This window comes from Schistocerca serialis, chromosome 2, assembly GCF_023864345.2.
Source record: "Schistocerca serialis cubense isolate TAMUIC-IGC-003099 chromosome 2, iqSchSeri2.2, whole genome shotgun sequence".
NCBI lineage: Eukaryota > Metazoa > Arthropoda > Insecta > Orthoptera > Acrididae > Schistocerca > Schistocerca serialis.
Genome location: NC_064639.1, coordinates 562,369,523 through 562,396,318, shown reverse-complemented (window position 1 = coordinate 562,396,318; position 26,796 = coordinate 562,369,523). Strand labels below are relative to the sequence as shown.

General features: G+C 36.3%; 1 protein-coding gene across 1 annotated transcript; it reads left to right on the top strand.

Moving 5' to 3' along the window:
- The first annotated feature begins 540 nt into the window (after window positions 1–540).
- LOC126456211 (esterase FE4-like) lies at window positions 541–26,592 on the top strand. Its single transcript, XM_050091965.1, has 4 exons — window positions 541–547; window positions 8,081–8,266; window positions 25,999–26,198; window positions 26,527–26,592. The coding sequence occupies exons 2-4, from the start codon at window positions 8,086–8,088 to the stop codon at window positions 26,590–26,592; spliced, it is 447 nt and encodes a 148-aa protein (XP_049947922.1). The 5' UTR covers window positions 541–547; window positions 8,081–8,085.
- Window positions 26,593–26,796: the final 204 nt, after the last annotated feature.

Sequence of the window (26,796 nt, the reverse complement as noted above, 5' to 3'; positions counted from 1 at the left end):
ACTGTGAATTTCTTGGGCAAATAGGGCGAGCTGAATTTCACATGATCTCTGTTTGCGGAATCCATGTTGGTTATGATGAAGGAGATTTGTATTATCTAAGAACGTCATAATACGAGAACACAAAACATGTTCCATTATTCTACAACAGATTGACGTAAGCAAAATAGGCCTATAATTATTCGCATCTGATTTATGACCCTTCTTGAAAATGGGAACGACCTGCGCTTTCTTCCAGTCGCTAGGTACTTTACGTTCTTCCAGCGATCTACGATAAATTGCTGATAGAAAGGGGGCAAGTTCTTTAGCATAATCACTGTAGAATCTTAAGGGTATCTCGTCTGGTCCGGATGCTTTTCCGCTACTAAGTGATAGCAGTTGTTTTTCAATTCCGATATCGTTTATTTCAATATTTTCCATTTTGGCGTCCGTGCGACGGCCGAAGTCAGGGACCGTGTTACGATTTTCCGCAGTGAAACAGTTTCGGAACACTGAATTCAGTATTTCTGCCTTTCTTCGGTCGTCCTCTGTTTCGGTCTTGGAGCTCTGGGTAAGAAGATTATGCTGAACTATGATTAATAACACTAAGCATTTGTACCTAAGAAATCTTTATTTATTAAACACACTGTAATAACTTAAAAAATATTAAAGTATGACATACTGAATTTTCATTGAAAACAAACTTTAATGAAAAAATTTATCACCAACAGTTATATTTTAAATCTGTTTAAGAGCCAAGCAACAAACCATAATATCTACAAAAAATTTGGAGGAATTAGTACTTGCATATTGAATGGAAAACAACATATTATTGTTTGCTTATGGCCTATTCACACATCTAAGTTAATACTATTGATATGCAGTGTGTTGAGCAACAGGCATAATTACAGCGATATGATTAGAATTGCATAAGTAAGTTCTGACAAGAGACAAGGAATTTTTGCCAACCCAAAAAAGCCACAAAATGATGGTGTATGTCAGGGGAGGGGGAGAGTGGGCACAGTTTTTAACTGAGGCCAAGTTACATATTCTCACCAGGGTAACAGTTGTAGGACCTATTTGATCATTCCATTCCTCATATACTGTACTTCTCTAAGAATTCATACAACTGATAAGTGTAGACAGATGTCATTGTTATGGACAGTGATTGCCTCTATATCTACTTGCAATTGCATACTTTGAAATCCACCGAGAAGTGTTTGGTAGAAGGTTCTTATGACTGTATCACATTTTATGGTTTCTTCCTATTCCAATCACTTATGGAGCACAGGAAGAAGGACTGCTTAAATGCTCCTGTGCACACTGTAATTAGTCAATCTTGTTTTTTCAATCGTTATGGTAGCAATATGCTTTGACGTGAACTGTGTTTCTAGATTTTTCTCTTAAGACTGTTTCTTGAAACTTTGTAAAATACTTTCATAAAATAAGTAGAGAGCCCATTAATGTTCTGTTACTAAATACATATGGAAATCAGATATACCTCCTAATCTCCTTCTCTCCCCTCTCTCTATCCCTCTCATCCATCCCCATCTCCCTTTGTCCACCTCTGCCTCCTCCTCCTCCTCCTCCTCCTCCTCCCCCCTAACTCTGTCCATCACCTCCCCCTCCTTCCCATACATCTTTTATCCCACACTCTCTCTATCAATCTCCTCCTCCCTCATCTCTCTGTCCATATCTTTATCCCCCTTTTATATGTACTTTTACTCCTCCTTTCTTAGTCCAACTCCTCCTTTTATTGCAAATGAAACCTCGATTGTGAACAGAAGTCAGAATCAATGGGTAAATTGGTTGGAACCATCAGTACATGGGATATGAGAAACCTTTCCAGTTGCTGGATCTGTGAGGATAGTAGTTTTAATGACAGTAATGCATATGGTTTTAATGTATAAATAGGTAGAATTATAAAGTTAGCAATAAACACAACTTTCCTGTTTCCTGTTAAAAATGACTGTGAAAAGGAAAACAAAACCACTCATTTTCACAGTGCAGCTTAGAGTGTTGTTTGTTGCAGCTAGTTTAACAGACACTGCTTACTGTATAACATGTCTATATCTCCAATGCTTTAGGCTGTGCATTGTGTGTCAGTCAGTCAGTCAGTCAGTTGGTTCATTCAAATGAATTTACCTCAAAAGTTGGGTTAAGACCTTTTTCCTTGATAATATTCACCCCAAATTATGTCATTTGGAAGGAATTATTGTACTTTTGTATATTCTGCAAGAAATGATTTGATGTAGGTTCTTGCCCAGAAAGTGGCTCTGGTGGGTGGAGGTATCAGTTGTGTAATTTGATCTTCCTGCTCACAAAACATAATCCTGGTGGTTTCTGTTGAAACCTCAAAGTATTGAGGTGATGACAAACATTGTTCATTGTTCTGAAGTCAACAAATATATCAGTGGTTTAATTGACTGTTAGATTTTATCTGAAAGCCAAATGTTAAGTTCAAATTACCATGTTTGTTTTGCTGATGTTCCAAATTATTTTGTGCAAAGCTCCAACTGAGCAAGATGAACTTGACAGTATCTGTTGTTCCACAGTCATAATTGATTGAACTTGAGAATTTCTTATTCTATTTGCCTCCAAAGACTGTCTATGTTCTTTATCAGTGTCACTGACTCAGTGTTCATGTGGTTGGCCTGCACTGTGTGTCCACTGATGAATATTTCCACACTTTACTGGTGGCATTCTTTCCAAGAAAATAAACCATGAACTGAAATAAAATGAAGGTTTGCAACATGCCAAATTACCACAAAGTGACATCACTTCAATCCTTGCAACACACTGAAGACATGATCACCACCAATAGCACACTGAAAATAGTTTTCAATTGTAATCTTTTTTGCAAAACAGCAATATTCAATGTGGAATTTGTTGTTGTAAAAACATGTGATATTATTGTCAAACTGAATGTCAAAATTAAGAAGAACTGTCAAACCAACCATCACATTTCTTTCAATGGCATTTTCATACAAAATTAACATCCAGATTTTCAACTTTTCCAGTGGATTTCCCAAAATTTTCTTTCTTACAAACTTTGTACTGACAATTATGAACAGAAAAAAAAGTGAGCCAAATCAGTTGACCTGTTTCCAAGTGATTTTCTTTCACATGTGCAGCAACTGAATTTTATTTATATAGATTTGTCTACATCTTCAAGCATCTGCTGATTCAAGATTTTTGAGTATTTTTGTGACATTTTGTAGTGAATCAAAAAACTCTGTTACTGTGCTGTCTGTACTTGAGTATGTTCAACATGTTAGTCCTATCTGCTGTGGGCCTCATGCAGTTGGGCAAGATGGGACACACATGCACAAGTGATTTGTAAGCAGTCCCTTTTGTAGAATGATCATTGTCCAGCACATGAAGCAATGTTTCCCACCTGTCTAATCTATGGATGAGCCTATGTGATTAATCCATTTCATATTCATAGAAATTGTTAAATCTGGGTATTTGTATGACTTGACCAATTCCAATTGTGACTAAATGATATTGTACTTGTATGATACCAGTACTACTTTCCTGTACTTAGTTAAGGGCACAGTTTTATATTACTGTATGTTTCAAGCAATAAGAAAATTTTTGCACAGTTTTGATGTTTTATCATATATCTGCCTCAATATTTTAATAGTGTTTCTTTTATGTTACTTCATCATTGATTACTGTACAATCTGAAAAATGTCTGAGATTGGTATTAACACTGTCTTCTAGTATGGTAAAGGACCAAATATATTTATTTGGGTCATACCTGAAGTTATTTTACTTCTTCCATGGCACTTTATCAAAGATAATATGCTGCAACCTCCCTGCCAAGATAAATTCAATCCAGTTATGTATTGTCCTTTCATTTTCCTTTGCAAACATTCCTATGTGACAATTAAACATGCTCTTTTAAATTCTTAATCAGTCCATATCCCACATGGAAGAACATTTAAGTTCCATGGGAGGCCCCTCTCCATAAATTACTTGGCACCCTCAGATCAGATATTTTTGCTAATGCCAAGTACAAAGTAGTGTATATGTATTTTTCTCCTGCCTTATGTGAACTGAAACTGAATAGAATATGGCCTTTCAGAGAAGAATGAGGATTACTCATTATGTCTTATTACACAGTTGTCTTTGTCAAGTGTCAGTACATATCAAATAATGCTGGTTAACTGTTACACAAGCAAAGATTCTGTCTTCAAACTATACAGAGTAACTATAAAGTGCATGAAACATTAAAAAAATTATTACATCTACATTTACATGACTACTCTATGATTCACACTTGATACCAGTACTAAGTGCTTAGCAAAGGGTTCATCAAACCATCTTCAGATAATTTCTCTACCATTCTGCTCTTTAACAGCACACAGGAAAAACAAGCACTTAAATCTTAAAGCTCGGATTTCTCTAACTTCACTACATTTATCATTTCACTATACATAGGTGGGTGTCAAAAAAATATTTTCACATTCAGAGGAGATAGTTGGTGGTTGAAATTTCATGAAAAGATCTCACCCACAAAGAAAAACATTTTTGTTTTAATGATTTCCACCTCAAATTGTGCGTAATATCCATGACCCTATCTCTTCTATTTCACAACAATAAGAAATGAGTTTCCCTTCTTTGAACTTAAATGGTAAACATAAAACAAATAATGCAGTATGTGAGAGACAAACAACAAAGTGCTTTTTTGGATGAGGTGCCAGAAAGTTCTTTTGGGAAACTGACAACAGTGGCACCATGGAACAAAGTTGTTGAAAATTATAGCTATCCTGGCAGAGAAAGCATTTTGCGTGCTTCTATTTGTCCATTTGTAATTGGTAGTGACTGGGGAAAGAGTTTCCCATGGCAAGTATCACAAGACACCACTAGTGTACAACAACATAGTAAAATGGTACAATAAATTTGAGGAGGATGGTTCTTCATGTGATCCAAAGCTTTTGAGCTGACCAGGCATGTCCAAGCAGACGGCAGACCATATGAGAAACATATGCTGCAAAATCTCATAGAGTCTACCTACTGAGCTCATGCAGAAATCAACATAACTCAGTCAACAGTGTGGAAAATTCTTCATGAGCAATTAAGAGTGAAGCCATACAAAATGCAGTTTCTCCAAACCATATGCCATGCACAATGAATTGTTCTGTCTGTAGTTGTGCACTGATGTGAAGAACTATCTTGAAAGTGTAAACTTCACAAGCAAATTATCTCGAGTAACAAAGCCAGTTTTTATCTTTTAGAAAAGGCCACCAACACAATACATGCATATGGGGGAAAGAGAATCCACATTCAACTTCAAACATACCCATGATTCCAAAAATGTTGATGTGTTCTGTGCTTTGTCCAACAAGATTGTCTCTGAACCCTTCTTCCTCAGTGAGAGAAATTTCTATGACGTCACCTATCTTGACGTTCTCCAATTGTGACTCATGCCACAACTTGAAACCGATAGCAGTAATTTCATCTCTCAACAAAGTGATATTCCTCCACATTTCCACAGTTGTGTATGGGATTACCTGTATGAGATGCCACCATGTCACTGGATATGTCATGTTGTGGCTGTTCATTTTGTGCTGTTTGTGTGTCCACTAGTCACAGACTTGACACTTTGCAATTTTTTCTTGTGGGATAACATCAAGAATAGTGTTTATGTCCCACTTCTACCACTGAACCTCCAAGATCAACAATACCACATAACAGCAGCTATTCTTATCTTCATTCCTCATATACTAGGCCTGGTTAGAAGTGTCCATGTGATGAAGGGTGGACACAGAACATTTACAAACATTATAAAAACTTTGAGAATTAGTCTTTCTCCTATGGTATTATTTATTACATTGTTCTTGGTCATTGATGTGTACCAGCTATTTGAAATGTTTCATGGACTTCATAATGAAGAGCCAAATAAAGTCGTACACCTATTTAATATTGTGTAGGGCCCCCACGAACACACAGAAGTGACACAACATGATGTGGCATAGACTCAGATAATGTCTGAAGTAGTGCTAGAGAGAACTGACACCATGAATCCTACAGGGCTGTCCATAAATCCGTAAGAGTACAATGGGGTGGAGATCTTTTCCGAACAGCACACTGCAAGATATGCTGAGTAATGTTCATGTCTGAGGAGTCTGGTGGCCAGTCAAAGTGCTTAAGGTCAGAAGAGTGTTCCCAGAGCCACTCTGTAGCAAGTGTGTCATGTCACATTGTCCTGCTGGAATTGAACAAGTCTATCAGAATGCACAATGGACATAAATGAATGCAGGTGATCAGACAGGATGCTTACATATGTTTCACTGTCAGGGTCATATCAAGACATATCAGGGGTCTCATATCACTCCAACTGCACACACCCCACACCAATACAGAGCCCAGCACACTGGACTCACATTCAGGAGGACGACGGTTCAATCCCGCGTCTGGCCATCCTGATTTAGGTTTTCCATGATTTCCCTAAATCGCTATAAGCAAATGCCAGGATGGTTCCTTTGAAAGGACACGGCCGACTTCCTTCCCCATCCTTCCCTAATCCGATGAGACCGATGACCTCGCTGTTTGGTCTCTTCCCCCAAACAACCCAACCCAATGCAGAGCCTCCACCAGCTTGAACAGTACCCTGCAGACATGCAGGTTCAATGGATTCATGAGGTTGTCTCCATACCTGTACACGTCCATCCACTTACTAAAATTTGAAATGAGACTCATCCAACAAGGCAACATGTTTCCAGTCATCAACAGCCCAATGTCTGTGTTGATGGACCATAGCAAAGTGTAAAGCTTTGTGTTATGCAGTCATCAATGGTACACAAGTGGTTCTTCAGCTCTGAAAGCCCATATCAATGATGTTTCATTGAATGGTTTGCACACTGGCACTTGTTGATTGCACAGCACTTAAATATGCAGCAATTTGCCAAAGGGTTGCACTTTTGTCACATTTTATGATTCTCCTCAGTCTTTGTTGGTCCCATTTTAGCAGGATCTTTTTCCAGCCACAGTGATGATGGAGATTTGATGCTTTAGTGGGTTCCTGATATTCATGGTATACTCATGGAATGGTCATATGGGAAAATCCCCACTTCTTTGCTACCTCAGAGGTGCTGACTATAACACCACATGCAAACTCAATTAAATCTTGATAACCTGCCATTGTAGCAGCAGTAACTGACCCAGCAACTGTGACAGACACTTGTTGTCTAATACAGGCACTGCTGGCTGTAGCACTGTATTCTGCCTGTTTACAAATCTGTATTTAAATGTGCATACCAATATCATTTTTTTTTTTTGGGTCTTCAGTGTAATTACTCTATGCTTGCAAATACAAAGTATAGAGTGACAACTACAGTGCCTGCTTGTACTTTATAAATGTGCCGCACACTATTGTTTTGAGAATGCACACAAATGTAATACAGGATCAATGTTTGCTACAATTCTGTGTAGTATCTTGCACACAGTTGATCCTATCCCATTGTCTACAGATTACAGAATAAAATTCATACTGCAGAAGCCAGTAAAGGAGCTCAGAGGGCTATGCATGGAGAGAACATACTTCTTCCATCAGTAATTCAAATATCTGCATTCCATAATAGCACATTAGTACCAAAACACATCTCCAGCAGTCCTCACCTCAGCTGTAATAATGTCACACATCTTGACTGTTACCAATAATTAATTATTGAAATTATAAGTGATTATGCTTCAAAATAAACCAGTTTTTGAGAAGAAATGTTCCTCCATAAATTATCTAGCTACTGTACTTTTATGAATCAGTCTTTTAGTAGCTACTACCATTATGAACAATTTAGGTAATTATAGCATGTTTCCTTACAGGACATTATTAATTTCCTTAACACAGAGCTGCAATTAATCCACTGTTCCTCTAGCCTAGTGTTTTTTTTTTTAGGAAAACTTATCTGAATTTCAAAATAGAAATAATTCATTCAGACAGTTCAAATAATTTGTCACATGATGTCTATCTTCATGTGGCTGATGAGGGTAGCTTTTTGCTAGAATTTGTAATACCTTATAAAATAAATGTGTCAAACATTAAAAATTGAAGCCTTCAAATTTGTTTTCTAGTTGAAAGTGCTTTTTTTGTCTGCAGGATTCATGAGTACAGGTGATTCTTTACTGCCTGGAAATCTTGGAATGAAAGATCAAGTCCTTGCACTGCAGTGGGTAAAACAAAACATTCTTGCATTTGGTGGTAATCCAGATGAAGTTACCATTGAGGGCCAAAGTTCAGGAGGAGCTGCAGTTCAATACCACATGATGTCACCCAAGTCAAAAGGTATGTTGTAGCTCTAGGATACAAATTATGAATAATAACACCTGATTGATAAAATCATGGATTCACTATGAATGCTTGAAAATATTTCAATTTTAGGCCTAAATATAAACAAATGCAATATTTACATAGAATATAATAAATTTGGACACAATATTTGTTACTTTTTGGAATCTGGTCTGAGATTTATTTCCATTTTGATATTAAAAATAACTCGATTTTCATTTTACTTTCTCTCTTCTAAACTTGCAAACTTCTTGAAGTATCAGTGATGATTCTTATTTTAAATACATAATTCTGAGAAGTAAACTAACAATTTGTTAGATTATGTGTAGTATTCCATATTTTTCAGTAGTAAATGCTGTTTAATATCATGTAATACTCATGGTAAATAGTGATTCAAAATTACATTTTATTGTGAGTAAGTTAGCTAACACATAATGCAGTTAACTGAGTACTGAGTTTTTGTTTTAAGTGGAGACATGAGTACATAACTTTGTATTCTACATCATAAACCTGAAGCACTAACCACTAGACCTAAATTTTGCAGCTCATAAATAATGAAAATTCAAGTAAACTAAGGAGTCTTAAATGATGTAGTTATATTTTTAAGTATTTAATCTGTGTTGCAACATACGACAAGTTTGGATGTCACTGTAGGGTAGTCACACAGGGAGTGGTATAAGAAGGTTGGGGGTTGGAGTTCTATTGTGGTGATGAGTGTAATGGGCAACTGAATTGAGAACTCAATGAGACTCTCCTGTGGAAAGATATGCAAAAAGAAAAAGAAGAAAAAAAAGGAAAAGAAAAAAGTAACACTGAATGGGGAGCAAAGATTTGTGGCATTCAAGTTGAAATAGATTGAATGAAATTTGAACTAGATAGGAATTGGGTAAAGGTAAAAACAGTGAGCAACTGGGGAATAGCTCTTCAGTTTCTTCAACTATATTTGAACTTACAGTTTCTAATAAGAATGATCCTTTGCCTGAAGTGGGAGGGGAAGAGTCTCATCCAGCGGCATGTTGCAACAGGGTGCAGCATACATCTAACAAAGAAACTAGGTGTAGAAAAAAATCATGCCACCAGATAACAGCAATGGTAGGGGTGCAGGCAGATGGTATAGGACAAATTAGGAACAGAGTACCAGCCCACAAGTATTGGGAAGCAAAGTGCCAGACTTAACCAGGTGGCCGACAACATTGGGAAGCTGTGCAAAGATTTTGACAGAAGGTCCAGGTGTTCATAATAATAATAATAATAATAATTTTATTGTCATTCGGCCATTACAGCAATAGACAACGTCATATACATACTAAAATACAATTAATAGTTTGAAAGAAACAACAGGTTTGTTGTTAACATTATAGCATTATATTACAGTTGATAAATTCTCTTATGTCATAGAATGGGTGGAGGACTAGCCAGTCATGAATTGTTTGTTTGAATAATTGTTCAGGTAATTCTTGAACAGATTGAGGAAGATTATTAAATAATTTGTACCCCATGATTTCGTAGCTGTTGAGTGACTTTGACAATCTGTGGTAAGGAATATAGAGGCACCTATTCCTTCTTGTATTGTGGCTATGTACATTTTCTCTGGTGTTTGTTTCTGGTAATTTCTTCTTCATATAAATTAGAACATAGTATATGTACAAGTTTATAACAGTCATGATTTTCTGTTCACAGAACAATGGTTTACAGTGTGCCTTATATGCAGAACCAGTAATTATCCTAATAGCTTTTTTTTCAGTATTAATATGTCATGTACACAGATAGAGTTCCCCCACAAAATAATTCCATATGCTATTATACTTTGAAAGAATGAAAAATAGGATGTTCTAACATATTTTTCAGGAACACAATCCATAAGTCGCCTTAATAGGTAAATAACTCTTGACAATTTACCACTAATATATTGTACATGTTGACCCCAAGATAATTTATCATCAATGTATGCCCCCAAAAATTTGACATAACTTGGATCATCTGACAGAAGCTAGTCTCTAAGACTACAGACCATCTGCTGTGTTTTGTTTTCATTCAGCAGGAATCCATTTGCCTTGAACCAATAAGATGCTTGGTCAATTGTCTTTGCTGCACAAGTTTTAAAGCTATTGAAATCCTCACTAGCATGAAGAAATGTTGTATCATCTGCATACAACACAGTGGTGGACTTGATAAATGACGGCAGATCATTTATCATTATCAGGAACAAAAAGGGGCCCAGCACGGATCCCTGCGGAACACCTACCTTGACTTGTTCTATACTTGACATTTCTCTCCCTACACAAACAACTTGTTTATAATTCTGAAGATATGATTTTATTAATTGAAGGCTGTTATGTCTAATGCCATAGAATTCCAGTTTTTCTCGGAGTGGCTTATGCTTTACACAGTCAAAAGCTTTGCTTGGATCACAAAATGTGAGTTGAGCATAGCTCTTATCCTCAAACACTTGATGTAAGTATTTGACTACAAAGTCTATAGCATCCACAGTAGACAACTTTTTCCTAAAACCATACTGAGATTCACTAATTATTCCTAATTTTTCAAAATAGACAGATAGCTGTTGATAAATTACACATTCCAGTATTTTAGAAAAAGCTGGGACTATGGAGATTGGTCTGTAACTGGAAGGTGAGTCCATATCTCCCTTTTTATATATTGGAATTACCCCAGCCACTTTGAGTTCTTTGGGAAAATATCCTTCAGATACGCATTTATTTATACAGAATGTTAAGGGGTACACAATATAGTCTATTACTTTCGTTAGTAAATTACAGGATATGTCATATATATCTACACTGTCTGAAGATTTCATCCGTTTTACAATGCTTAGGACATGACTAGGTGAGACCTCGGAGAACATAAACGTACCTGTGTCTGTTGGTGTTCTGCAAACATTTTTAGAAAGTAACTCTGATGAACTGATATCAGGCTTGATTATAGTATTTCCTACATTTTCAACAGATTTAATAAAGCAATCATTGAATTTTTGGGGACTTATATTAATTTTTTTGCTTCTTACATCTTTAGCAACACCATTTATTAATTTCCATGCAGCTTTGCACTTATTTGTGGAATTATCAATGGTATTGAAATTATGTGCTTTTTTGGCTTCCACGATGGCTTTTTTATACTCATTCCTGCATTTTATATAGGCTAATCTGGCATGTTCTGTTTTCTGATTGCTACATATATTGTGCAACACCATAACTTGGTTTTTCATATTTGATAATTGTTTAGTGAACCATGAATTTTGTCTGTTTGTAGCCCTGTTTGTAAAGCCTTTGTCAGTTAATTTGCATTTCTTTATGTGGATGGTGTCATTAAATTGTGTCAGAAATGTTTTAAAAAATCTCTCAAATAATAGTTTCCCTGACAAATCAGCAGTAAGACTATAACTTGTGTCACCATGACATTGGTTGAACCAGTCTCTCTCAGCAAGGGACTTACAGAGCTGAACAATTTTGTCATCTGTGACAGATCTGGTGATTATAACTTTTGGGACAGGCTTAGGAATATTACTATTATCAATACAGAACCTACTTGTATAGTTTAAAGATACAGAGCCATGATCTGAAAATGGAAATGCTGTAACAGCACATGATTCTTCTGTAGTTTTAAAGTTGACAAAAATATTGTCAAGACATGCTTTATCTCTTGTGGGCCTGTTATTGATTGAGTGCAAATTGCACTGTCTTAGAAGGTTTTTCAACTCAGTCACAGTACGTTTATGTGTTGTTATATCAAAATCTGCATTCAGATCTCCACCAATTACTATGTCATAATGCAACCATTTGGTCCCTCTTAGTACATCTAACAGCATGTCGAATTTTTCTAGAAATACATTGATGATACCCTTAGGTGACCTGTAAAGGGATACTATTACTAACTTAAGACTGTCCATAACTATACCAGTGGCTTCAAAGTTCTGTTCCTCACATAAATAATCTAGGTCCAACTTAACAATGGAGCAGCTGAATGACTGATTAATATATAATGCCACACCACCCCTTATATGCAGTTTTCTACAGTAACTATTTGCTACATTATAGTTATCAAGTTTGACAACTGGAAGTACACCCTCAGTAACCCAATGTTCACTCAGACAGAAAGTATCAAATTTGTTATCTAGTCCAAAACTGTTTACAATAAATTCTTTATTTATTAGTCCTTGAACATTCAGATAGCAAATTTTAAGATCATAATTGTTGTTTATTTTAGATTGAACGTTTTGGTGAGATGTTATGAAATTTGTTACGCTACTTATCTCGTGGGCTTCTTCATCTTGCTGCCTTCCACTAAAAAATCATTTAGATGGACAGGAGGTGCTGTTTTCCATCTACCCGTAACACTTGATGCTGCTTCTCCTGCTGCAATTCTCATTTCTACTTTTAGAGGCACTGTAGTTACTGTTGCTGGTGAAACTTCTGCTGTTGCTGCTACTGTTACCTCCTTTTCCACTGCTGCTACTGATAATGCCACTGGCGACTGTGACGCTTTACATGTTCGCACAGTTGTAATTTTTTCAATGTAGGGTTATCTGCAGACATTTCTTCCTCATATGCTGTTGGTGCACTTTTCTTTTCTGTTGTCATTGGCAGAAAATCTGTTGCAGGTAGTGCTATTTTTACATAGGCTGTCTTTATCACCTGGAGAATTTCTTTGGCCAGCACTTTCTTGCCTAGGTTGTTTCTGTGCAGTCCATGTCTAGTAAAATGCTCTCTTACTGAACTCGTTGCTTCAATGAAAGTTGTGTGCACAAAACCGCTACAAATCTTCCTGAATTTCCGATTTGTCGTGAAGATTTCTCTGTTTACACACGAGTCTTCCGTTAAGTCGTGTCTGTAGGGAATGTTTACAACAAATACCTTCGCCTGTGAAATTTTTCCTAGTGATTCTTTCAGTGTTCTTACAGCAAGGCTGCTTTCATTTTTATAGACATCGTTTCCCCCTCCGATTATGACACAGTTGACGTCGCTTTTCACGGAACTTTCACAGTTTTTCAGCACTTCTCGTAGAGGAGCACCAATTTTCGAAATTCCAGTCACTTTATATTCGGACGGCATATCAGACATGATTGTAGCCAGTCCTTTGCCATGACTCGTCGATAATATGTATATTTCTTCCTTCTTCTTCTCTGTTTCGTTTTTTGTCTTGTATTCAGTTTTATTACAAGCTGTTCTCACACGATTTTTTCGTTTAATAGTATTTGATGGTAACGTGTTTCTGCTGGCACTTTTTTGTTCAACAGATCTTTCTGAGCAGTTACCTGTTACACTGAGATTTTTTGTCCGTGATTCTGAGCTGTCTGCAATTAGAACATCGTATTTATTCATTAGTGGAACACGAAAAACATTGGTATTTAAGACAGGTCGAGAGATTTTCTTAGGCCTAGTATATACACATTCCCATTTGCTTGTTTGCGTATCTGTGCGTATCTAGCTTTACCTAAGTCACTTTGCAGTTCTTCCCTCACACTTATTTCGAGTCCAGCATTGCACATTTCAAATGCAGTTTCAAGACCGTTGCACTCAGTTCCACAGTCACATGTAGGCCTATGTTGACCGAGATTTGTTTCCATGAAACAACAAGAATGATACCATTTATGTGCCACTACACATATTTTAACACCGTTTATCACTTTTTTTGCACATAGCATACAATTCACTAATGGAGCGATTTGCCACTACATCCATATGCGCCGCCATCTTGAGAAGGAGGAGCAGGGGAAAGCCTGTCTAATGATAAAAATTACAGCATTAGGGGTGATGTGGAAGGAATAGAGCTAGCAACTTTACACATATGTAAGTTTTGTTGCAGTCCTACAGCACTCAACGTGGGAAACTTGGCAAAACTGTTGAGCTCTGTACAGAAGTGAGCAGCACCATCCTGACAAAACAAACAGATTGGCCAATCTGTTGAGTGGTGTACAGAAGTGAGCAGTGAAGAGCCAGTTTGTTTTTGTGTTTGAATGACCTAGGTGAAACTGGAAATTTGGACAGTGTCACAGCTTGAGCAAAGTGACTGAGGACTCTAATGTAGAGTTCCATGTGTGAGTCAATAGTTGTTTCTTCACTTGGTTTGAAAGCTAGTGATTGCTTGTTGGCATTATGTAGCCAGTCAGGCACCAGCAGCCAGCCAAAACAGAAGAGGCAACAGGAAAGTAACCGATTTTGTGACTTTTACAATTTCCTAACTAGGAGCGAATTGTATAATTTCATCTGTGTGCTTTGATAGTTTAGTTTCTCGAGTTTCTGTACATTAATTTAATGTTTAACAGACACAGTTCCTGAGTTTTCATTTGCGATGGAAAGTAAACTGATTTTTTGACATATTACAAGTTACTAATCAGGGAAAAATTATTTGGTCTCACCTGACTGCTTTGGTAGTTTCGTTTTTGAATTTCTGCATATTAACCTAATTTATTAGGCACAGTTCTTGCATTTCTGTCAGGGCTACAGTAGAGTTCTGCAGCATGTGTCCATAGTTCATTTGTCTTAGTAGTGTAGTTTTCTATGGTCTTTAGTACGGACAGAGACGGTGACTGTTGTATGCGGATGTAAGGTGAGTTGGTGACACTCTGCTCTCAGGCCCAAACTGCGATGGCTTCAGTTACATAGCCTGAAACTTCAATGGATGGGCATTACTGTTGTAGGCCTGCTGTGGGGATCCAACAGACATCCAGCACGTCCGAGTCCTCCAATTGGTCCTCACTGGTGGCCAGCCCAGTTACTGCTCATGCTGAGGTTGACCCCTCATCTGTAATTGAGGGGATGTCACCTCTGGGCATGGTAGGTGGTAAAAGACTTCCCAGGGGCTGTACGTAAGGCCTCCCCAGGCAGACTGACATACAGATTCCAGGTGCTGTCTGTGACTGACATTGTGACTCAGCCAGATGCAGTCGCTGTCCTGTTTCAGAGGGAACCTCTCAGCCTGCGAGACCAGGACAATCACAGAAGGTGTGATTATTGGTAGTTGGGAGCTCCAATGTTAGACACATTATGAGGCCCCTTAGGGACATGGCTGCCAAGGAGAGGAAGAAAGCCAGTGTGCACTCTGGGTGCATACTGGGTAGAGTCATTCCAGACGTGGAACAGGTCCTTCTGAATGACATGAAGAGCACAGGTTGCAGGCAACTGCAGGTGGTGGCTCACAACAGTACCAATGATGTGTGTCACTTTGGATTGGAAGAGATTCTTTCTGGTTTCAAGCAGCTAACAGCAGTGGTAAAGGCTGTCAGTCTAGCTTGCAAGATGAAAGCAGAGCTCACAATTTGCAGCATAGTCAAGAGGAATCTTTGTGGACCTCTGATACAGAGCCAAGTGGAGGGGACCTGAATCAGAGCCTCAGACAATTGTGCAACCATGTATGCTACAGAATTCTCGACTTGCACCATAGGGTAGTTGGGTTTCAGGTTCTGCTGAATAGGTCAGGAGTCCACTACATGCAGGACTTGGCTATATGGGTAGCAGGGGCTGTGTGGTGTGGACTGGGTGGTTTCTCTGAAAACTGGCTAAAACTGGAGATAAGTTCAGCTGAAATCAATAGTGTTTCGAAAGGATAGGCTAAAAACAGTTGGCAGTGGCATGTTTGTTTCTGTTACAAATAGTTTATCTAGTTGCAAAATTGAGGTAGATAGTTCCTTTGAGTTACTATGGGCAGAGGTCATTCTTGGTAACTGGAGTAAGATAATAATTGGATCCTTTTACTGACCTCCCAATTCAGATGATACAATTGCTGAAAGGTTCAAAGAAAACTTGAGTATAATATCAAACATCTACCCAACTCATAGAATTATAGTTGGTGGTGACTTTAACATACATGTTTAAATCTGGAGGTACACATAAAACATCGTCAGAAAATCTGCTAAATGCATTCTCTGAAAATTAGCTCAAGCAGTTAGTTCATGAGCCCACACAAATAGTAAACTGTTGTGAAAACACACCTGACCTCTTAGCAGCAAATAATCCTGAGTTGATGACAAGTATCAAAATGGATACAGGGATTAATGACCACAGGGTTGTAAAAATTATTTATTATGTTCCTAAAAAATTAAGAAATGCACTTTCAGTCTTATAGTGGTGCAATGAGAAATAGAATACAGACTTATATTTGTCTAGGTTCTGAGATTTCCTTTCTGAACAAAAGTAAAATAATAAATAAAAAGGTTAAAGCATAGATATTTAGTTAGGGGATAAGATGTAAATATTTGTACATTTAAGAATATGTTTATTGAATTTACATAATGTATACAATACAGCATGAACAATATTTTTGATAAGATGTGGCAGGGAAAGTAACAGACTTGACTGCAGTATTTGGTCATTTGTCCAAGCACTGGAGTTTGCAAGCAGAGGAGCCTTGTGGGTTTTTTCACTGTTATTTGTGAAGTGAAGATGGTCTTATGATTCTTGTTGCTGGAAGAACTATGGTCTTTGCAAATAAGACTGCATGATCAACAAGCTGCTTGTGGTAATATGGTTCAGGATGGTTGTAGTATGAACTTGGTGCAATTATGGTTTACCACATAGGGATATTTAAGAATTAAACAAGTGAAGAGTAGGACTGACATTAGAGTTTCAATTAATTTAATCATCAATGAGTTTTAGAAATTGTGTTACATGCACTACAAACTGGAAGATTTGTTAGTGTTCAGAACGTTTTGTCTGATGCTCTGCACACTTTGCTCCACTCTATAAATTGATATATACAAGTATCTGCTTCAAGTCCACATAGAAACGTTTGGCCATTTTTTTGCACATGTTTTTGATGTATCTTTGCTTGCAAGTAGATTTACAAGTTGAATTTAAACCAACACATTAGGCTACCTCATTTTCCTTTGGGATACTATACTTCAGTCATTTGTAAATAATTCTTGTTTAAATTTTGGGAAACATATGCTTAATTCTATAAAATGTTAGTGACTACTAAGCTAAGACACATCAATGCTAAATTATTTTGATCAAAATGCAGCAGTACACAGCCATCCCTTAGACATAGTTGAGCCATAATTATTATATTTTGTGTGCTTGTCCAGTCACTACAGGTTGCCATTGACATGACCTCAGTGAATTCATAGCTGGTTTGATCATCAGAAAGTAACTAGTGTTTTCACACCATGACAAGCCGTACATTAATACCGCTGTGTACCACGTAAACATGGATATGAGCAGCCCAGTGCTTAATGAAACAAAATCTCATCTGAGCTTGACATTTGTTGCTACAGTTGTGAGATGTGGATACACTAGACATGCCCTACATCTGAATGAAAAGGGAAAGTAGGTTACCTGAGCTTCTTGCAGAAACTGCATCACATACTGCAAGATTCCTGTAGTTACTGGTGCCAAAGGGGTATCTTCTTTTAGGTTAGAATCAGGATTCAGGCACCTTGTTGTGAGATAAATTAAAACAGCAGAAGAGCCCCACAAAATGCTTCAGAATGTGCAGAGAAGTAAGGTTAGCTTATTTTGTAAGTACATTGTAAGTCTGAGTAATAAGGTAGAGGAGCTTCTTGTCTGTTTGGAAAATTTAGAGACATCTGTAGAAATAGACATCCTGTGCCTATATGAGCTGCACATAACAACAGGGCTATAGAAGTTAAATGTAAAAGATTACACTCTAGCACCTTACTGATGTAAAATTGATATTGGAAAAGGATGTCTTTATAACACTGAAATAAGTAGATTTTATAGTGATCAACTGATAGAAGTGTATGCTTGTGAGTTAATACTGAAGAACTTTTTAAATTGTAACTGGGAAACTATGAACTGTTTCTGATGCATATAGATGTCTGTTAGACAGAAGGAAGCAATTAATAGACTGTGGTTACTTCAATGTAGATTTTCTAAGGAATAACAAAAATTATCTGGAGACATTATCTGGAACTTACAGTTTGATCTTAGTAACTACATTTACAATACATGCACGTAAAGGCAGTAAGTTCTAATTGACTATGTTTTCTTTGATAAAAATTAAAACAAGAAAATAAGTGTATAACCAGTAACAAATGCTCTCTTTGACTGTGATGCGGAATTCATTAGAACAAAAAGGATAGAACCTTACAGTACATATACTCCCCATTGAATCATCTATAATAATTAATGACTCCAGGACAATTGTTTTTAAGAATATCTTGCAAGAGATGATCTAGGTTGAAATTTCTAAACAACCAAATGCTGACATAAAATTTAACCTTTTCGATGGTAGATTCATATTGTTAGTTGAAAAGTTCCACATAAGCCAATCATAAAGTACATTACATTGGCAAAAACAACTAGAGGTTCTGTGGCAGTTGGATACTACAAAAACTACTCTTAATTGTACAGCTGTGATGGCACCTTCCATGACTACCAGTCAATATGCTGGCCTCACATAATGCCACAGTGTGTCTAAGGTGTTCAGCCTGACTGGGTTGCCTCCAAACACATCTCCGATGATTGTCTGGTTGAAGGCATATGCCACACTCACAGGTGAAGAGAACATGATGCCAGTGCTGAGCAGTCTATTCAGCTTGTTGTTGGGCTCATCTGTACCACGCTGCATGGTGTCATTGTTGCAAAGATGGACCTCACCATGGACGTCAGCAGTGAAGTTGTGCATCACACATCCTGTTGCGCACAGTTTGAGTCATAACACAACATCCTGTGGCTCCATGAAAAGCATTTTTCAATATGGTGGCATTGCTGTCAAGGTTCTTCTGAGACATAATTCTTAGGTAGTGGTCATCCACTGCAGTAGTAGCCCTTGGGTGGCCTGAGAGAAGGCATGGAGGGCATGTCATCGATAGTTCCTGTCTTTCTGTATCTCCTCCATGTCCGAACAACATCGCTGTGGTTCACTTCAAGACGCCTAGACACATCCTTTGTTGAGAGCCCTTCCTGACACAAAGTAACAATGTAAACATGATTGAACTACAGTATTGACCATTTAGGCATGGTTGAACTACAGACAACAGGAGCCGTGTATCTCCTTCCTGATGGGCTGACTGGAATTGATTGGCTGCCAGACCCCCTCCGTCTAATAGGTGCTGCTCATGCATCATTGTTTAAACTTTTGGGTAGCTTTGGTGACATCTGTGAACAGCCAAATTGGATGTGTCTGTGATACAATATCCACAGTCAACATCTATCTTCAGGAGTTCTGGGAAGTGGGGTGATGCAAAACTTTATTTTGATGTGTGTATTTAGACATGGTAGTGCAAGGATGTGAAGTTTCTTAAAATAGGGGCTTGCATTAGTTTCTAGAGGCAACATTTTCTATGACTCTTTGGCATATTAAACAACTGTTACTAACAGATACCTTTCCCCAAAAGATTATCCCATATTGCAGTAAGGATTCTGCCTGGCCAAAGTGTACATTTTTAGTGTCTCTTTTGATGTGCAACCATAAAGAATTTTGATGGAATAACAAATGGTGTTCAATTGATTTGTAATATATTTTGCATGTTGGACCCATTTTAGATCTTCTTGGATCCATATTTCAAGAAATTTTTTAGAGCTTACATTTTCAAGGGTTCTAGTAAACAAGCTGATGACTGGTGTTAGTGGATATATATTTTGCCCTTTGTGTAAGTACATTGTAACTGCTTTTTTCTGTTTTTATTACTAAATTGTTTCCATAAAACCAGTCTGTAATGTGGGTGGCACACTTTTAATCTCATGCAGCAATTCTTCTCTGGTCCTTCATTTTGTTATCACATTTGTGGCATCTGCAAATTTTATGTAATTATGGTCTGGACTGGTTGATACCAAGTCATTTGCAAAGAGTAAAAATGTAATTGGTTCTAGAATGGAGCCTCTTGGTGCACTGTACTTAATTCTCTACTTTTCTGAGCAACAGGACTTTACCTTGTTCTGTTCTTGGGTTGCAAGCTCAACTAACTGCTCTCAATTTTGGGGATATAATATTATCCATTCATAAGCTGAGCCCCTAATAACCATAGATTCAAGTTTCTTAAGCAAGATGTTGTGACTGATGACATCAAATGTTTTGGAGAGGATATAAATATGACTGAGAAATGCTATTTGCTGTGTGCAAGGATGTGAAGTTTCTCAGTTTACTTGCAATTTTTGTAGGGTCAGTTAGCACAGCTCACTTCTTCATTAGACAGTTAATATAATGGAAATCCGTCTGCTCTGCAGCAGTTTGCTTCCTTACAGTATTCCATATGGGTTTCATCTTATTGGTGAAATTTGTTATATAGTATCATTTGCCTCTATTTTTCCTTGTTTGACATTTTTGAAGATCTTTTTATAGGTTTTGAAATAAGTCTCAAATCCTGGCGACATGAATTGTTTAGACAATCTGTGTAGTAATATTTTTTTCTTTGGGGATACTAGAATCCCAGAAGTGATCCCTTTATTTTTTGTTTCCCTTGTGTACGTTTTGCTCTGTTTTGGAGGTAAGCACAATTCAAAATACTAGGAAAAATTCCTAATAAAGTTATTAAATTTTCCAGTTGTGTGTTTGCAGTTGTAAATCTCTTTCCAGTGTTCTTTGCTCATGTAATGGAGAAAGTGTGTTTGCAGTTATATTTCTCTTTCCAGTGATCTTTGCTCAGGTACTGGAGAAAGTTATGTATATTTTCATCACTGTGGTTTCTACCAGTGGCTGTTAGGCACTGTTGCAATTGCAGCTCACTTTTCACACTCAGAGAGAGTTTTTCAGCTTTGTGATACCCAAAGCCCTTGTTTAGTGTTTCTATTTTGTAGTTCATTTCTACATTTACAAATATCTTATCAATGGTGGTCTAATGTTTTTGATGACAAGAATGTGTTAAATTGGATTGCAACCTTCTCACCTCTTTTACTCCTGTAGACTTACTTAGTATACACAGTTGATCTTATTCTCTGGATAGCTGGCTATGTAAGTCTCCAAAGACTTCTTCTCTGAAGAATGATGCTAATTAAAGTAATATATATGACTCACTCTCTCTCTCTCTACTCATGAAATAGGTAGGTACTAAAAGAACACTTTTAGTTCACATTTGGTGTATTTCAACTTCCATAAAGAACAAAATTATCATTTCTCACATAAACATTAGACTTCTTGTAAGTCACCCATGTTGTCTCACATTAGACACAAATTAAGATACATTTACCACATAGTTGATTCAACAACCATGGAAATCATGAACAAGTCTTGCCTCTAGCACATCTGTGTTAAAAGTTACTAAAAATCTTTTTTCAACTCGACTGTTTTTTTAATCAGTACAATAGTCAAAGTTATAACACAGAAGTTCCTTTGGACTGCCATGTTCTTACATTACAACTTCCTTAGCATGATTGACAAGTACTTGTTGGTGCTGTTAGAGACAGTAGAAGGCTGAGTAGTTCTAGAATTTATGCAGAAATTCTCAAAACACTACTGTGGTAGATGAAGTCTTTGTGATATAATTTGCTGTTATTATGGTAGATTTCATGTTAAAAGTTTGCAAGAGATTCAGTAATTCATTGTTTTCTTTAGTGTCCTTGGAAAAATCAATATTAAAATCACCACATAGAATAACTCTTCTGTTTCTTTGTGTTAGTCTGTTAAGTGAATATTCCAAACTTTTTTGAAAGTGTTTATGTCACCAGTTGGAGCTCTGTATAAATAAATAATAACAAGTTTAGTGTCCACTATTTCAGCTCCTGCTAGGTCTACATCTTTTTCCTTCATTATTTCAACAGGAATTTTTATATTTATGAAGTTTATATTATTTCTTATGAATGTACAACTGCCACTATGTTTAAGAATTTATCTACAGAGATCACCAACTAGCACATTTAAGAAAGAAAAGTTTTTATTCCTCAAGACCATACAGTAACAACAATATGTGGTATTCAGCCATGATCACCTTCCAGACGTGTGTTTAAGGAGGTAGGAACTTTGATTACTGCTTCACCATAAATATATTTCGACAAGAAGCTTGTAATAAATAATCCACTTAAGTTCAAAACAAAACAATGAGGTAGATAATTAAAATACCAGAATAAAACCGACATTCAGTACTTCACATTAAGGTTGTCTTTAGCAAAAAAAGTGTTGTACAACATTGACAGCAAAACTTCTGATTACTTACTCAATGGCATAAAATGTATGACAGACAGGAAAGATAAATTTGAAGCCAAACTGAATATTTGGTAACTTCATCTATTCTGTAGAGGAATTTCTATTACTGTAATATTTAAAAGGTGATGGTAGGGAATTATTAACTTATATCTGTATTTAAAATAAGATAAACAATTAAAAATAAATATTATTAAAATACTTGTAAATTAGCAGCATGTAACCGTATTTCAATATGAATGTGTAATTATTTTAATGAATCATTCCAAGTCCTTATGATTACCCATACAAATGGTCTATGGAACATTAAACTTATTTACTAACTAAAAAACTGAGAATCTCATGGTCAATGTAAGAACACCTACATATAAAACAATATAGTTTCTAAATATACGTAAGAGCTTCCTTATACCATCAGGAACACAATTTTACTTTCTTAAATTAATCTTCCACATCACTCACCCTTTCCAGAAAGATAACAGGCTGATTTAGAACCAATTTATTCCAACAAGTGTTATAGATCTCCATTAACTGAGACTGTTTCAAATGAATAATACCATATCCATAACTTTTAAATATTGTCAAGGACAATAAATGTATACTTACAAAACTTGACACATTCTTTTTCCACCAAATTAGACATTATATTATGGAAGATAGGAAAATGGGATTTAAAGAGCAAACCCAAAGATAGGGTGTAAAAACTTACAGCTCAGAATAACACAGACATGTTCAAATCACCTACATAAGAATGAAATACTTAAGATTTTCATTTGATGTTCAATACGTAGAGTGCCCTCCACCACACACCATTGGGTGGCTTGCGGAGTGTAAATGTAGGTAGAAATATACTTTATTTTTTATCCATTCATCTTTAAACAATCCGTTTTCATCCAGAGTGATGATTAGAAGCAACACCTACAGAACAATGAAAATATTTGATTTTTGACAATATGATGTAATTGGATAGATAAAAATATCTACTCCCCAAATGATGGAAGGAGAACACACACATAAAAAAAGGTTTCACATATGCAAGCTATTGGAGCCAGAGGCTCCTTCTTCTGGTGGGACAGCTGAAGGGGAAGGATGAGGCGTGAAGGAAAAGGAATGGAGACATTTAGAAAAAGGGTTAGCGTTCCGAAAAGTCAACCACAACCCACTTGAGGGGAGACTTTCCATACTGGATGAGAAGGTTTCTTCTAATGTAGCACCTTCAAATGCTCTCTCTCTTTTTCTTACATACAGACACACAGAGAGAGAGAGAGAGAGAGAGAGAGAGAGAGAGAGAGAGAGTTTCCCTTTTTTCATTTTCCATATCTTGTTTCAGGCCAAGTAAGAACCACATCAAGATAACTATTTATTTCTCTTTTGCTTCATCCTTCTCCAGATCACTTTCATTTTCTCAGAATGACCTCATTTTCCCTCATCTGACAATTTCATTCCAGCTGTTTTCTTTTTGTTTTACCATCCTAAAAATCTTTGAATTTCTTGACTTCTAGTCTGAATTTGACTCTGTTGAGTAAGTCATCTGCTCAATTTGCTTTTCTTCTAGGTAATTTTTTGTCATGCCTGATTATCCAGTTTTTCTGTCTGTTTACCTATTTTGGGAGAATGTGTGTATAGTCATTTCTTGTCCATCATCCTTCATTCTCTCTAGTTGTCCTTAGAGCACAACATGTCTTTTCTTGATCTTATCTGCTATCTTAGGACAAAATGAATATATCTCCTTATTTGGCTTCAAAACCCAGTTGCCATCTTTATTCTCAATTGGACATAATATTGTTTGGCAATAGTATTCTTTTTATCTTTTGCAAATCTTACAAATCCATTTTGCATCCAGAGAAAAGTAATGTTTCTGGCCAACAGATGGCTTCTTGTCTCACAATCATGATATAATGCCTTAATTTAAGAGCTTCGTAAGAACATGTTTTATTGTACAGACTTGTCACTTTCACATATGCCCTTTTCAGTTTTTTCACTTCGGTTTTTAATTACTTCTTTTTCACTTTTAATGTTTATATTTTCTGTGTTTTGATGTTGTGATGCAGTACTTCTCTTTTTCTTTTTTTATTCTTAGAGGGTTACTTTCATTGGTCATGCATTCTGTCTTTTCCAATTATAGCCATATACCTTCAGAACTTGTAGTCTTTACTTTGCATGCTCTGAGGTTCCATCAATTATTATAAGTCCATTTACAAAGGCCAAACAAATTACTACTTCTTTCAGTCTACCTGGCCTTGTGTACTTATTGGCTTTTCATTTTCTTGAAACATGTTCCAGAAACATGTTTTCAGCAGTGGTGACAAACTACTTCCTTGTCTGGCCCCTGATATAATTTAGAAGGAATAAAAAGTTGTTAAAAACATTTAACTTTTATATTGTGTCTGTAAGAGCTTGTTTAAATATTTTCAAAGTTTTTTTACATAAAGCAAATTACTTCAAGATTTTGAGAAGGAAGTCTCTGTCTATTGAATCATATGCCCTTTTAAAATCATACCTTTTACCTGATATTTTCAGCTATATAATTATTCATTTAATCTTTAGAATTTGCTATGGATAGTATCTGCTACTCCTAAATCCAGCCTTATACTTACCAGTTTGTTCGTCTAACTGTGGGTTTAATACATCCATAATAGCTTTTGATAAGATTTTGTATTCCAAGGGTAGTAATGAAATTCCTCTTAATTACTGATTCTGTTTTCTCCCCTTTTTATGAAGTGAGTGAATTACAATAGCCTTCCCATTTCCAGGAATTGTTTAAGTGTTCCATGCCTGATCTAGTTTTTCTTTCATAATAGTGACACCTAGATCTCTATTGCTTTTTAAAATTTTTGCTGTGAGGTCATCTTCAGCTGGGGTTTGTTGTGATTTAATAGTTTAATGTAACTTTTTATCATATCAGTTTTCACATAGCCTTTCAAAATATGCCACTAGCTTTCAATTTTCTTGATTGTTAAATACAAGTTTTCTATTTGCTTTCTTGAAGCATAGTGATTGTAGAATTTAATCATACATTTTGTAATAGTCCATTGTATTACATTTTTAAAAGTGTTTTTCTGTAATTTTAAGTTTTTCCTTTTCGAAACTTATCTTTTGTGCCTAATAATTTAGTCAGTAAGCTTCTTCTCAGACTGATATATTTTTCAGTTATTGCTTGTTTTCCCACTGTACTAGTCATTCTAAGCATTGTCTAAGTACTTCTTCACTTTTACTGTTCTGCCATATGTGCTTTCCTTGTGTTTTCCATGGTTTTATTTGAAATGCAGCATGTTTAATTGCTTCTATAAAGTTGTTGCCATCAGTATTCACTTTTTTCAGCATCTTTTGAAATTCACTTTCCTTTTATTTCAAAGTTTAATTTTTTGTTTCATTTTTATCAATGGTATACTTAAACTCAGCGCCAAAATTCTCTTCATAAGTACCAGTATTGGCACTATTCTTGTTAAAAGTTGTTTATCACAGCAGCCTAAAAATTTTCTTCTCTCTGTAATTCACCAAATGTTAATCATATGCTGTACCTTTTCATTATTCCAATAACCCCTTGTTGTGAGGAAACTGTGAAACAAACAAAGACAGAGAATGCATATTTTTCACAGTGTTGGTACAGAACATGAAGAACTACTAAAAATTAAAATTGGCATCTGATGATGTGCATGAGAACTTTTCCCTGTTCACAGGTCTTTTCAAACGTGCCATAGCACAAAGTGGATCAGCACTTTGCCCATGGTCATTTTCTAAAAATGCTACAGACAGGACCTATCGTTACACATCATACTTGGGACACGATGCACAGAACTCTTCTGATCTGATGGAATTTCTGATGACAGTTGATGCAACAGCCCTGGTGGAAGCAAGATACCCCGCACTAAATCAAGAGGTAATTATTTTACATTTTTCTCAGTCCCAGAGCTTTTGCAAACACAATTGAGCTATCTAACCTTCTTGGGCTTCCAAAAATATAGTTTTCATGTTAAAAATGGATACGTAATTAATTTAAAACATTTATACATTCATTTTTGTACTGTGGTGTGTGTGTGTGTGTGTGTGTGTGTGTGTGTGTGTGTGTGTGTGTGTGTGTGTGTGTGTACGTAAACTACCTGGGGAAAATTTTAATAATGAAATTTTAATACAAATTAAGGACCTGCATCCGCAGTTGCCCTACATGTCAACAAAATCATAATGGAAATTTTCCTCTTTTAATGTAGATATTTTTTAACTTTTTTGCAAATGACAACAAATTCCAATATTACTCTGTTAAATGTGCAAATTAGAGCTTGAGGAGTAGCTGGTGGGACTGTACTGCTCATGTATGCATGTGACAAAAGAATGAAAACTGGTATTTTTTTGAGATTTCATAATATTTGTTGTAGTGTTAATAACTACTAGCTTTCTTTGTAGTTAGAGCAGTATTTATGTTGTGCTAGTTCCAGTGATTACATTAACTAATTTTGGAGCAAATATTTGCAAGAAATTCA

Excerpts from the sequence above, each read along its gene's own strand:
- LOC126456211 (XM_050091965.1), top strand. The coding sequence starts at position 8,086 with ATGAGTACAGGTGATTCTTTACTGCCTGGAAATCTTGGAATGAAAGAT. Across the intron at positions 8,267-25,998 it reads GATGTCACCCAAGTCAAAAG|GTCTTTTCAAACGTGCCATA; the intron begins GTATGTTGTAGC and ends CCCTGTTCACAG. Across the intron at positions 26,199-26,526 it reads ACCCCGCACTAAATCAAGAG|ATATTTTTTAACTTTTTTGC; the intron begins GTAATTATTTTA and ends CTTTTAATGTAG.